General features: G+C 42.3%; 1 protein-coding gene across 1 annotated transcript in view; it reads right to left on the reverse strand.

The window, feature by feature from the left end:
* The window catches only part of LOC137332553 (AT-rich interactive domain-containing protein 5B-like), a 105,884-nt gene extending 94,219 nt beyond the window's left edge, over nucleotides 1-11,665 (reverse strand). Inside the window, exons 1-2 of the mRNA XM_067996466.1 lie at nucleotides 11,617-11,665; nucleotides 11,063-11,341 (exon numbers count right to left, since the gene is read on the reverse strand). Of these exons, the coding sequence (XP_067852567.1) occupies nucleotides 11,063-11,341; nucleotides 11,617-11,637 (300 nt within the window). The 5' untranslated portion in view covers nucleotides 11,638-11,665. The remainder of the gene's footprint in view (nucleotides 1-11,062; nucleotides 11,342-11,616) is intronic.
* Nucleotides 11,666-12,931: the final 1,266 nt, after the last annotated feature.

The following is a 12,931-nucleotide window of genomic DNA, read 5'->3' on the forward strand; positions in this document are numbered from 1 at the left end:
GCCATTTAGGACTGAGATGAGAAAAAATTCTTCACTCAGAGGGTTGTGAATCTTCCTACCCCAGAGGGCTGTGGATGCCCAGTCATTGAGTATATTCAAGACTGAGATCGATAGATTTTTGGACACTAAGGGAATCAAGGGATGTGGGGATAGTGCGGGAAAGTGGAGTTGAGGTCGAAGATCAGCCATGATCTTACTGAATGCCAGAGCAGGCTCGAGGGGCAGTATGGCCTACTCCTGCTTCTATTTCTTCTGTTCTTATCAGTGGACCCCTTTTCTTATCTCAGTTTTTTAGCTGCTTTTATTTGTCCCTTTTCTGAACTGCCCATTTGGGTCCTTCTTTCTCTGAAGATTATGACACAAATGGCACAATGCCCTTATCGAAAGTAGTAAAAGATGATGAAGGTGGGCTGAATGTTCAATGATTATCAGATACTTCCTTTTCCCATCAAAAACAACTTTCAATTTTGGCATATTACTTTGTGTCGATGTATTTAACAATCCATGCAAATGGATTCCTCTGACTATAACCTGAAATCAGCAAAACTGTGGAACTATTGGAAACTGGAACTTTCAACCTCTTGATTCTTTGAGGGGTACGTGGACCTATTATGGATTTTTCTTGTTGAATGTATATTTTATATTGTAATTTTTAGAACTTGCTGAAATCTTTTGTGCTTTATACCATTATTTAATTTCAAATATATTTGTTGTAGTTTGTAAGACCTGTTGTACTATATATCTCTTTAAAAGTGTACAAATCAGACCTGGTTAATCCATATGCATTGGGAAAACAAAGATGTGTTATGGAATAAAAATCAAGACATCAATGCACTGTAGCTGTATCAATATTTTCTGTTAAAATCAGCTGAGAGTGCAATCAAATTAAACTGCCAAGTAAAGAGTGCTAGTTGTGCAGTCGGAGGGATGATCTGGGCTTGTTTCTGCCCATTCGTAGTCAATGGCTAGAAAATCTAGTTCCAACTGGTATTCTGCACTGATTTTGTTCAGTTTGGATTTAGAAGCAGAAAGTTATGGATCTCCAAGCAGACGAATGATGATGCAGAGTAGACAAGCCTATTATTTCTCAGGAAACGCACCCACCTCTTCACTCTTGTTTGAAGTCTCAAGAATGTAAAACACTTTTCCCATCATGGAGAAAGAACTACTAGAGGAAAACTCGGCCGTAGTAATCTTAGCTCCTCTATCCAGAAGAATCTATAGTTCATCCATCACAGCACCAACTATCTCACAATGATTCCAACATTTTTCCCTATACCCAGAAGTTGGTTCCAACTGTTAATTACTGTTTGTGTGAACAGCAGTTTCTGAATTTCTCTAATTTTTCTTTACACGTCAATCCCCTGACACTAGGGACCATCCTCGTGGCTCTCTCCCCTGTGCCTTATTAACAAGACGTGGGAGCTCATTCAAAACTGTGTCACACACTTGCGAGCTCAGGATCCTAGAAATTCAATGATGTTCCCTCGCAACCCCCCCCCCCCCCCCCCGACTTCTGACTACCGCCCGATCGCTGCCTCGACCACCCCCTCCCGTTTACCCCCCCCCCTCTGCTGGTTGCTCCCACCACTCCCTAGACCTACCAAAGGGCCACTGTCAGTTATCAGCTGCCTGAAATTCAAATGGTCTTTGCCGGTGAGCTGCCTGGGGATGCTCAGCTGGTGTCTGCAGCTCGCTGGTCTGATGTAAATGAGGCCAGAGGCCCAATAGCAGGTAGATCTTGGGCCTACCCGTTTCGGCACAGGGTTTGATCCCTGCACCCAGTTTGCGCCAGCCTATGAGGCCCAGATGTCTCAGTAAAACACTTAAGATTCATTCTCTTGAAGTCTGCATCATCTAAACGACTTGAGTGTCACAGCCTTGTAACACACATCCAGCAATAATTTATTTAAATGGCTCCCAGGTATTTTTATGTCCCTATTTTCGACAAAATGCATTAAAAGTTTATCACTCACATACTTTGCCTGCCACTGTTATTTTAAACATGCTCCAGTCCACCTTCAGACTAATGTAATTTTCCAGCTGAAAGATTATACAAAGGGATCAACTACTGCAAAATAATCCATAACAGTTTGCCTCCATTTTTAAAGGGATATTGCTCCTTTTTTAGCTACAGCGTTCCCTGTGTGGGATAAAGACTAGAAGGATGTTTGGCCAGTTTTGGAAACCTAGAGTCAAAACGTCAAAAATCCCAGCCCCTGGTAACAGGTTTAACCCTCCAGGTTTCATTAGTGAGCCAGGCTGGCTGGTCAGTCATCAATAATGCCTTGGAGTGCTGCGGAGCTGCCTGGTTCAAGTGTTGGATTACCGGGTCTGTCACAGAGGGCTGACTTGATTCCAAATTTCCATCACCAGGCATGTCATCGTGGAGCCACTTCAACCCCAAAGAGGCCCCAAGGGGAGAGTGACAAGTCACTCATCAGACAAGCAGGGGTTTGAGCCCCTATTAGGTGTACAGCAGGTACTAGGAGCTCCTCACAAGAGGCATGGTGTGAGGCACAACCCACCAGAAAAATACAATCATCCTGCTGATCAGAGCAAAGCTACACACCGCATTCCACTAAACAGTGGTCCCATCAACTGGAGATGCGTTGATTCGGCAGCAGCTGCTTGTCTCTCTGTAACCTAATCTTGGGAGGGACCCAGCCCCAGGTGGAGGAGTGCATGTTCTCGTACCCGGCCTCCAGGTAATGCATTCCAGCTGCAGCCATCGGAAATCTCACTGTTTCCTCAGTGGCTATATGACAGACATCTGCTTTCAGCTTGGCGGATGGACCCAAAAAAGGCAGCTTGCATCATGCCAGATATCTTGGTGCTCTAGATGTCCAAGTTCAGTGTCGCATAGCGGGCTTACTCATCACCTGCTGCTCAATCCAGGTGCTCATGGGAAGGATACTCCTCTAGCTGGTTCCCCCTCCAGGTAATCAGTGTAGGCCAAACCCTCCTTCCCTGCAGCCACTTCCCTTTTTTAGCACCAAAACTTGGACCTGTATTTCACATATCGGCCAGAGGAACTCTTCTATTGTATTCCTAGGAGTTTTGGTAGTAGAACTCTGAATTAGAAGGTTGTAGGTTCAAGCTCCACTCCAGAGACTTGATCACATAATCTAAAATTACACTCCAATGCAGTACTAAGGCCGCACTGCATTGTCAGAGGTGCTGTCTTTCTTTTAATCTTAGGTCCTGTCTGCCCTCTCAGGTTGGCATAAACATTTTCATGACACTGTTCGAAGAAGAGCAAGGGAATTCTCCTGGTGTCTTGTCAACATTTATCCGTCAAACATCTCCACTACAATGGGTTATCTGGTCATTTATCTCATTGTTGTTTCTGGGGCATTACTGTGGGCAAATTGGCTGCCACGTTTCCCTGCATAACAATAGTGACTACACTTTTTTTTTTTAAGTACTTAATTGGCTGTGAAGCACTTTGGAACATCCTAAGGATGTGAAAGGCACTAGATTAATGCACATTTATTTCTTCTTTTTCTTTTAAAATCATAAAACAGAACTGTTTGGTACATGTCTTATATGCCACAAACTTAACCTGCATTGGGACTGCGCTATCATTGAAGAAGATTAAAAAGACCAAAGCACCCTTCATCGCCTCTCAGCTTGGTTCTGACACACTATGTCCAGGTTGAAGTTGGCATCTACCAGGACACCCAAGCACCAATCAGAACTCTTAAAATCCCCTCCCCTTGGGCCATGCAAAGCCATAATTCTGCATTTGGGGTCCCCATATAACACTGGTTAACCCATTGTTCAAGATGGTGGGTAGAGTGTACTAGGTGCTCCAGTGGGTTTGCCAACACAGTATCTTCTGTAAAAAGCACCACAATACTTTCAGAAATGCTTGGAACAGATACAAGTCCATCTCTTACAGTTCTATCCAACATGTCATTGATAAGACACTGAACAGCATAAATGACAGTGGTCAACCTTGTCTCAGAGAGAGAGACAAAAAAAGAGAAGGGGGACCTAACTATCTCATGTACCCTTACATGGATCTTGGAATTGTAGTACATATCTCAGATAAAATCCAAGATCCAAGATGTACTCCCATAGCTTCCAGCTTCTTCATGAGGGTCATAAGATGCTATGCTGAAAGTCTTATGAAAATCGATGAAAGCAATGTAAATTGGTTTCATCTGAGCCATTCGACACTGAAATCTTGAATAAAGCCATAAATGGTTCTACAGATTCCTCTCTGAGCAAAATCCAGACCTTTCCTTTATGATTATTCCACTATCTGCCAGAAGATCAGATATACACGGCTCAACCATCTGAAGAACCAACTTAGGAGCCACTGACATCAGTTTAGGTCATCAAGGGTGATGATAGGTGCACAAGACTTAGTGTGGGACAAGATAAGGACAGTTGCATTTTGGACAAGTTGGAGTTTGTGTTAATGGGAAACCTGAAAGGAGGGTATTGAAATAATGGAGTCTAGTGTTGACAGATGCATTGATGAGAGTTTCAGTTGTGGAGGGGCTGAGGTGGGGGTAGAGAGAACCAATATTATGTAGGTAGAATATCATTGCCTGTCATTAGCTGAACAACAGATAGAAAATCCATTTCTTCCCAATGAAATGGTTTATTAAGCCTTCTATCTGTGCAATACACTCCAATTCTTTCATGCAGATGGATTTTTGCTTTGTTCTATTGGGTCAGACACTAACTCTGTATAGTGCTCGCTTCAGACCCCAGGGATGCTTTGTGGGTTGGACAGAAATCGTTAGCAACAGGTGATATGAAATCTGTTTGGTACATTTTATGGTGATCTAGGTTTTTTCATAAATTCACCCTCACTCTTGCTTGGGTACACTTGCCCTGGCATCAGGACTCTGGTATCTTTCCTTAGTACCCTTTTATCATGCAGTGTCAGCAGGCTATTCACCCATGGAGAGTATTATAGCTGAGCCCAATCCTGTCCCCACCCAACATTGATACACGCACTCCAGCATGGGTCACTGGATAGCAACCAACAGCAGAAAGATCTGGCTGATTACAAGACCATCCTTCTAACTCATGGTGAATTTGATTGGCCAGTCTCCGGGCAGGCCCCGTCACCTTGCCTTACTCCAATGAAGAAATACAGTAAAAGCATTTCCATTAGATTTTTACTTTCAGAAGCTGATGCCTGGTTCAGCTCACAAGATGGTTAGAGGAGAGGTGCTTTTTGGCTTATTAAACTAGGAGCTTCACCAAAACCACTTCTAAAGAAAAGGACAATAAACAACTAAACCAAATTGATCTCAGAGAGACCATGAATCAATTGGCAGGGGTGGGGGGGGGCGGGGGCCGGGAAGAGAACGATTTTAATCTGTAAGATGGAGGATGATATTGGTTGGAAAAAAAATGGCAGAATAAACAGGGGCCAAGAATAAGTATAGCGAGAGACAAAATTATCTAATATCGGCTCATGTGGCGTGGGGGTGGGGGTCTGGAGGGACATATCTCAGGGCAGATAGGAGAGCACAAAAAAAGTGAAGTAAAAAAAAATTTAAAAGAGAAGGAAAGGATACTGAGGGTTATGAATGGATCAGTGTTTATATGCAAATGTGCATTAGAAATAAAGTCTGGAAACTAGAGGCACTTGTTAGAAAGGACAGAGATGATGATGTGGTCTTGACAGAAACTTGGCTTCAGCTGGGGTGAGACAAGCCTTTAAAATTTCTCAGGAGAGATAGAGAAGGAAAAAAGGAAAGAGGGTGGTTTTATTAGCTAAATACATAATTGTGGTGCTTAAAGTCTGGCTGGGTAGAATGAAGAAATAGGGATTTGTTACAATATTGAGAGTACTTTATAGACCAAGTAGTAGAAAAGAAATCAATAAGATTTGTAGGCAATTTGAAGTTTGCAGTAAAGTTGAAATAATGGGGCTCATTAACTATCCCAAAGTAGACCAGGATAAGATAAAAGTCTGTGAAATGGAGACGGTGTTCCTTTAATCAGTATGTTGCAAGTCCAACAGGGAAGGGTGCAATGCTAAGTCTGCTTCTTGGGTAATGAAGCAAGAAAAGTAAGTGGCCAGAAGGTAGGTGAATACTTTGATAACAGTGGCCATTACTTAACTAGGATCCATTAAAAATATAAAAAGAAAATAGGAGTCCAAGATAAAATCGTCAGAACGGGAAGCAGCCAAGTTTAGTTGGAAGAAAGAGGACCTAGCCCAAATTAATTAGTTGGAAAGAATGGCAGAACAAAAACAGTGGACCAGCAGTCAGAGATATTTTAATACAAGATGGATAAAGTATAAGTTAAATGCATTCCAACTAGGAGTAAAGTGGATGCATCAAAGGCAGGAGTCCACAAATAAATACAGAAGTTAAAGCAAAGAAGAGATTTTTAAAAAGAGGCATATGATAAATATGAGGGAGGGTTAATACAGAAGAAAACTATAACAAAGATAAAAGCTATAGATACAAAGCAAAACAACAGACTGCAAAGTCCAGGAGGGACTACAGGCAAATAGTACATAGATAAGTAGTAAAAGGAGAGCCACTTAGAGGTGAAGGGAACTTTTTGTACTTGGGAATAAAGGAATAGCGCAGATGCTTAATTTTGTATCAGTTTTTACAGAGGAAAGCGATCACAGGATTATCAGAATATGGAAGGAGGTTGGGGAAAGGGTAGTGGGAGCACTAACTATAATTTTCCAAACATCTTTGGAAACAGCACTGTGTCGAAGAACTGGAGCATGACAAATGGTGTCCGTGCTTGATTATGCCTCTTTGAGTGCTTTGGGATGTTTTTCTATGTTAAAAGTGCAATATAAATTTAAGCTTACATTCCTGTTCAAAAAAAGGAAATTATAGACGAATTAGTTTTATCTCAGTTGTGAGTAAACTTTTACAGTCCATAGAATGTATGAAATTAATGAGTTTTTAGAAAGACATGGGCTAATCACGGGCAGTCAGCATCAACTTGTAAAAGGCAGGTTACATTTGACTAATTTAATTGAATTTTTGAGGGAAATCATGGAGTGTATAGATAAAGGGAATGAGATGGATGTCATACATATGGGCTTTCAGGTGGTGTTTGATAAGGCACCAAATAAGAGACTAGTCATGAAAATTAAAGCACGTGGTATTAAAGGGAATATAGCCGCAGGAACAGAGTTGTGTTGAGGACAGAAAGTGAAAAGTTTAAGTAAACAGATGTTTTTCTTTTCAGATTAGTGGGATGTGGTGTGGCCCAGAGACTTATACCGGGGCTTCTTTTATTTTCCATTTATATAAGTGATTTGCACATAGGCACAGGAGGAATGATACTGAGGTTTGCTGATAATGTCAAATTACAAGGAAGAATACAGGGGAACAAATAGCTGGCAGTTGTCGGTCAATACAGAGAAGTTTGAGATAAAGAACAATGAATGGATGCATAAAACCTAAATGGTTAGACTCTTAAGAGATATGCGGTGCTGCTGCATAATTGTTAAAGGTGAGAGTGCAATAGAAAAGGCATTAAAAGATGGGATTCTGGATTTATATATAACATTGAATATAAAAGCAAGGAAGTGATCTAATTGGTTAGGTGACAGCTGGAATACTGTTTGCAGTTCTTGGCATCACATTACAGGAAGGATATTAGAGCCATGGAAATAGAACAATAAAGATACACCAGTATGATACTAAGATCGAAGATTATCGGTATGAAAAGAGGCTTGAAAATGGAGCTTCTTCACTGGAATAGGTAAAATTAGAGGGGAAGGGAGGGTCTGATAAGGGGTTTTAAAACCATGAAAGGTTTTAAGAGGATAAATAGTGAAAGATTACTTTCACTGAAGTTGGCAAATTAATAACAGGGGATCAAGGACTCAGGATTGTCATTGGAAGGCTAGAGGGGTTAGAAGAACTTTTAATCACACAAAGGGTTATAAGAGCATGGAATGCTTTAATGCAGGTGGCTATTGAGGCAGAGACTATAACATAATTTAAAAGGGAATTGGAAAGTTATTTGAAAAGTAAAAATATAAAAGATACTTGGAAAGCGTAAAAAAAAAATAGGATTAAAACAGATATCTCCAGTTCACCAGCACAGAGATAAATGGGCCAAATGGCCTCCGTCTTTGCTGTAATTTCTATGATCACATCACAATCAGGCTGTTAAATCAGGCAATCAGGATTGGCAGTTACTTTTTACAGTGCCTTTCCGTACAACATCCCCTCAACTGACCCATGTGTCTCACCCACAAATCAAAAGGAAACTCAAAGAATATTTCTCTCCTCCCAGATCACAGAAATCTCAAGGCTTTCTCAAACATCGCTTGTGCCCCATTTTTAACAAACTGTGGTTGAACTTAAACACAAATCCAACTTCTATTTGTCAATATAAACGGCGCATTTCAAGAAGGTCAACTTAAATGAAACCCATCTTTTTAGTGCATTTCTAAAAATCAGAGGTGCAACATTGGGGTTCAGACATCATTTTCATACCACTGGCAGCAAAAAGCTGTGACAGCCCAAAATATACTCGACCAGCTCAACTCCAAATTTACCCTCTTCTCCTTTCTTCCTGATAGTGGAGAGCTTTCCACCTCCGTACTAAAAACAACGTGCATTGATGTAGCGCTTTCAACATAGAAAAATGCCCCAAAGTGCTTTACAAAGGCATAATCAAAAAAAATGTTCACCAAGCTAAAGAAGGAGCTATTAGAAGGGGTGCCAAAAGCTTGATGAAAAAGTTGGATTTTAAGGAGGGTCTTAAAGGAGGATGGAAATGGAAAGTCAAAAGGGATTTAGAGAGGGAGCCTAAGCAGTCTAAAGCAGGGCTGCCAATGATGGGGCACGGGGAGGGGGCGGGGCGAGGGGGGTGAGGTGTACGAGAAGCCAGAATCAGAGGAAGAGGGTTCAGGTGGCGGGGGGGGGGGGGGGGGGAAGAGTTGTTGGGCTGCAGGAGGTTACAGAGATGAGGAGGGGCGAGGTCATGAATGGATTTAAATATAAAGCCGAGAATTTTAAATGAGGTATTTGGGAATCGGAAGCCAATGTAGTTAGCGAGGACAAGGGTGAAAGGTGAGCGGGACTTGGTGCAGGACAGGTTTTGGATGAGCTGAAGTGTACGGAAGATGGAGGCTGCGAAGCAGACCAGGAGAGCAATTGGAATGGTTTGGAGGTGACAAAGACATCAATGAGGGTTTCAGCGGCAGATAGGCTGAGGTAGGGGTGGAGAGAGGTGATGTTACATAGGTGGTCATTATGATGGATAGGATAAAAACAGAGAAAAGGCTCAGACGGCAGTGTCTCAAGAATTCTGTACATTTTATTCCTGATAATTTGAAGTAATTTTTTGCTCTAAAAAATTGAATTATTTAATAATTTGAATAAAGCAACATAAATAACCCAGCAAAGTGGAAATTTAATGATAAATAAAACTGAATTCAGAACAGGAGTTGACTGTATTCTATATTTGTTGACTTATTTGTTGTATTGTTTCTGTTGCTATTCTCTATAACAAAAAAAGATTCTGCAATAATATCTTGTGTTCCTTTGAATAGCTGACACAGTCTAAAGATAGGACAGGGGCTCCCTAACAAAATGTCAATATTTGCACTGGTTTCCCCCCACACAGGAAACTTTGAAACCTACTGGTTTCTTGTGAAAATGAGTGCAGCAGCAGCAGTGATCTCAGCAAGATGTGAATCCAAGAGTGAATAGTGGATGTGCTTTGATATGATATAAACACACCCTTTAGGGTTATGGTTGTCATTAGATTTTGGCTTTGCGAATTTTTTTAAAAGAAGACCCATGCCAATAGTACCATCCAGCCTGTCATTCGTTTCTATTGCCAGTGTTAATGCTGCAACTAGGCAACTGTGTAATTAACTAATTTACAAATCCTACAACATATTGTTTGATTTACTGCAAAACACCAAGCCTGGAAGAAACACTGCAGTCAAAATAACTAAGAATAAAAGGATTCTCTTATCAAAGAGGCAGTCACTTTATTTGTCCCTGGAAAAAAAATCAAACTCGTTTGACAGGGAATGCTTGGCTTGGATCCGGAACGGATTATTCCGTTGAATCCCAAATTGCAGACAGCATGAAGAGAGTGAATAAAAGTTGATCTGTAAAACTTTCTTCATATTATTTATATTTCATCATAGATAGCCCGTCTTCATGTAATCACTTCGCTGAAATGAGGGGGAAGAGACAGATTTTGCAACCCCCTGAATCCAACCCAACTCCCACAATGCAGATTCGCAACATAATTGCACAGTACTGTAATCCTGCCCAGAAGTTATGGTGTAAACCGATGCAGAGAATCTGAGCAACCGCTGACCCCACAGAGCTGCAAATCACTTCAAGAAAGACTGTCATATTGCTGATTGTTACTCATCAGAACTGAATCTAGCCCACACTGAGGAAAGAGAGCGGGACCCACGCCCTTTGCAGCAGTGATCAAACTGCAGCGACACTTTAATCTTTTTTAAAATTATTTTTAAATCACAGCAAAACACACCAATCGTCTAAAGCCGTTTGCAGTTTTGAACTCGTGCCAATAACATTGTTATGTGGACTGTTTAAAAGATTAAAAAACAAAGCATACCAAGTTTCATTTTGCAGATTCCTGGAAATAACTCACTAACATCTCCATCCAACACCCAGCCCCGGACAAGATTTTAAATATAAAACTTCGAAGGATTTAAAAAAATATATTTTTGTATTTTTTAAATAAAATAAATTCTCTTTTGGTGAGGTGCTGCTCAATCAAAGTTAAACTGACGTGACGTCCTGAGTTTTTTTTTCAAATTCAAATCTGTATCCATAATCCCTCGCTGACGTCGCCAATCTTCATTAAACTGTGCTGAACATGTAAATGTATTCGGTGTGTTTCCCTGATTGTAATCATGTTTGAGCAGAAATCATCTGACCTTGAAACAATTTAAAGAACTGAAAATGGGATCGGAAGAGTTACAGGGAAATGAAGGAATGTTTACCCCCATCCCATAATGAGCTTGAGCCCTTTGCCCCCTGCCAGTCTATAAGCAAGCAGCTGGCCAGGGGGTGCTCCTTTGACCCCCCCTCCCACCCCTTACCTGGCCGTGGTGCAGGTTCCGTCCTTGTGGGGTATCCTCTGGGCTGAAATAGAGTCTGGTGCTGGCCAGGAGCTGCTGGCGGCTGCGATCCTCCCACAGGAGCTGCAGCTCGGCGATGCATTCGGGCTCATGGGGCTCGCATCTGACAAAGAAGAACTGGCCGAGCCTCGCCGTCAGCGCCCTCGCCGCCTTGCCTTTGCCGGAGGAGCCCGGCTCCGGCAGGCTAAAAGCCCTGTAGAATGTGTAGGGTCCGTGGGCGCCGCAAGGAGAGCCGATCCACTGGGGGGGGGGGGGGGGAAGAGAGAGGAAGGGGAGCGAGAGAGACAAAGAAGCAAAGCCATTAATAACAAAGTATCATTGCAACAAAACACATTGTATCAAACTTCACTGCATTTGCCTCTAAACAAGCAGCCAGAGCCCCCTGGCAACCTTCCAGCCTGGCCCCTTGCATCCAGGCACCCTCCCGCCACACAGCTCCCATTGCAACCCGCGCTTTGCTCAAACTTTCCCCCAAAAAACACACAAAACTTTTAACCATTATATTTTTTTTTTACCTCGATTTTCCGCGGCTCCATATCTCCTCCGGCACTCTGCAAAGCAGCCAGGTCCTGGCAGCTACACACCTCACACGCTCACTTGTTTAAAACACAAAAAAAAGTGGGAGAAGGAAATAACTGGAGAGGAGAGAGGAAAAAAATACCCAAAACACATCAACAACTTCCCAATGAAAGTCAAGTGGAAACGAAGGGCGAGAAAATAAAAAGTGAAACCAGGGACAATCCTCTCGATTTCCACACTCAGCAAAACCATCCTCACAGCACAGCTCGCCAAATCCCAATCTGAAAATATTATTTTATAATTATTAAATTCCCCGACAACCTCCTGCTCCTTCGTGCCTTTTTTTTGTACGTAAAGATTTTCTTAGAGGCTTTATTTCCTCCTGAAAAATCTAAAGTTTTGTTTCTGTTTTTCTTTCTGAAAACAAACTTTTAAAATTTTTTTACCCAGCTGCGAGGACGGCATGACGTCACGGGAATTGTTGAGTGGGAAGGAGTTTCCAGTGAAGAGGCTGGGAACCTGGGATTGGGAATATAATCCCTACAGAGGATACTGCTGGGAATTGGAGATTGGGAATACAGTCCTGGCAGAAAGGAATGGGAACATAATTCCAGCAGAGAAATGATGGGACTATGGGATTAAGGGATTAAGAATTCAATCCCTGCAGAGTGCTGCTGGAAATCTGAAACAGAAAACACAACCTGTGGGACGAGATGATGGGAACGCCATATTCAGAACACAATATCTACACGAGAACCTGGGATTGTGAGTACAGTCCCTGCAGAATGCACGGCTGAGAACGTGGGATTGGGAATACAGTTCCTGCAGAGAGACATATGCTGAGAACCTGGGATTGTGAGTACAGTCCCTGCAGAATGCACGGCTGAGAACGTGGGATTGGGAATACAGTTCCTGCAGAGAGACATATGCTGAGAACCTGGTATTGGGAACACAATCTCTGCAAAAAGAGTTGCTGAGAACCTGGGATTGTGAATACAGTCCCTGTAGAACATGAGGCTGGGAATCTGGGATTAGGAATGCAATCCAAGTAGAGAGACGTGTTGGGAATTTGGGATTGGAGTGCAAAGCTAAGGTATAAGGTGTTAGCACTCTCGCCTCTAAGTCAAGTCCCACTCCAGAGACTGGAGCACAATCCAGGCTGATACTTCAGTGCAGTGAGGAAGTGCAGCACTGTTGGAGGTGCCATCTTTCGGATGAGACGTTAAACCGAGGCCCTGTCTGCTCTCTCAGGTGGATGTAAAAGATCCCATGGCACTATTCAAAGAAGAGCAGGGGAGTTCTCCCCGGTAT

This window comes from Heptranchias perlo, chromosome 14 (assembly GCF_035084215.1).
Source record: "Heptranchias perlo isolate sHepPer1 chromosome 14, sHepPer1.hap1, whole genome shotgun sequence".
NCBI lineage: Eukaryota > Metazoa > Chordata > Chondrichthyes > Hexanchiformes > Hexanchidae > Heptranchias > Heptranchias perlo.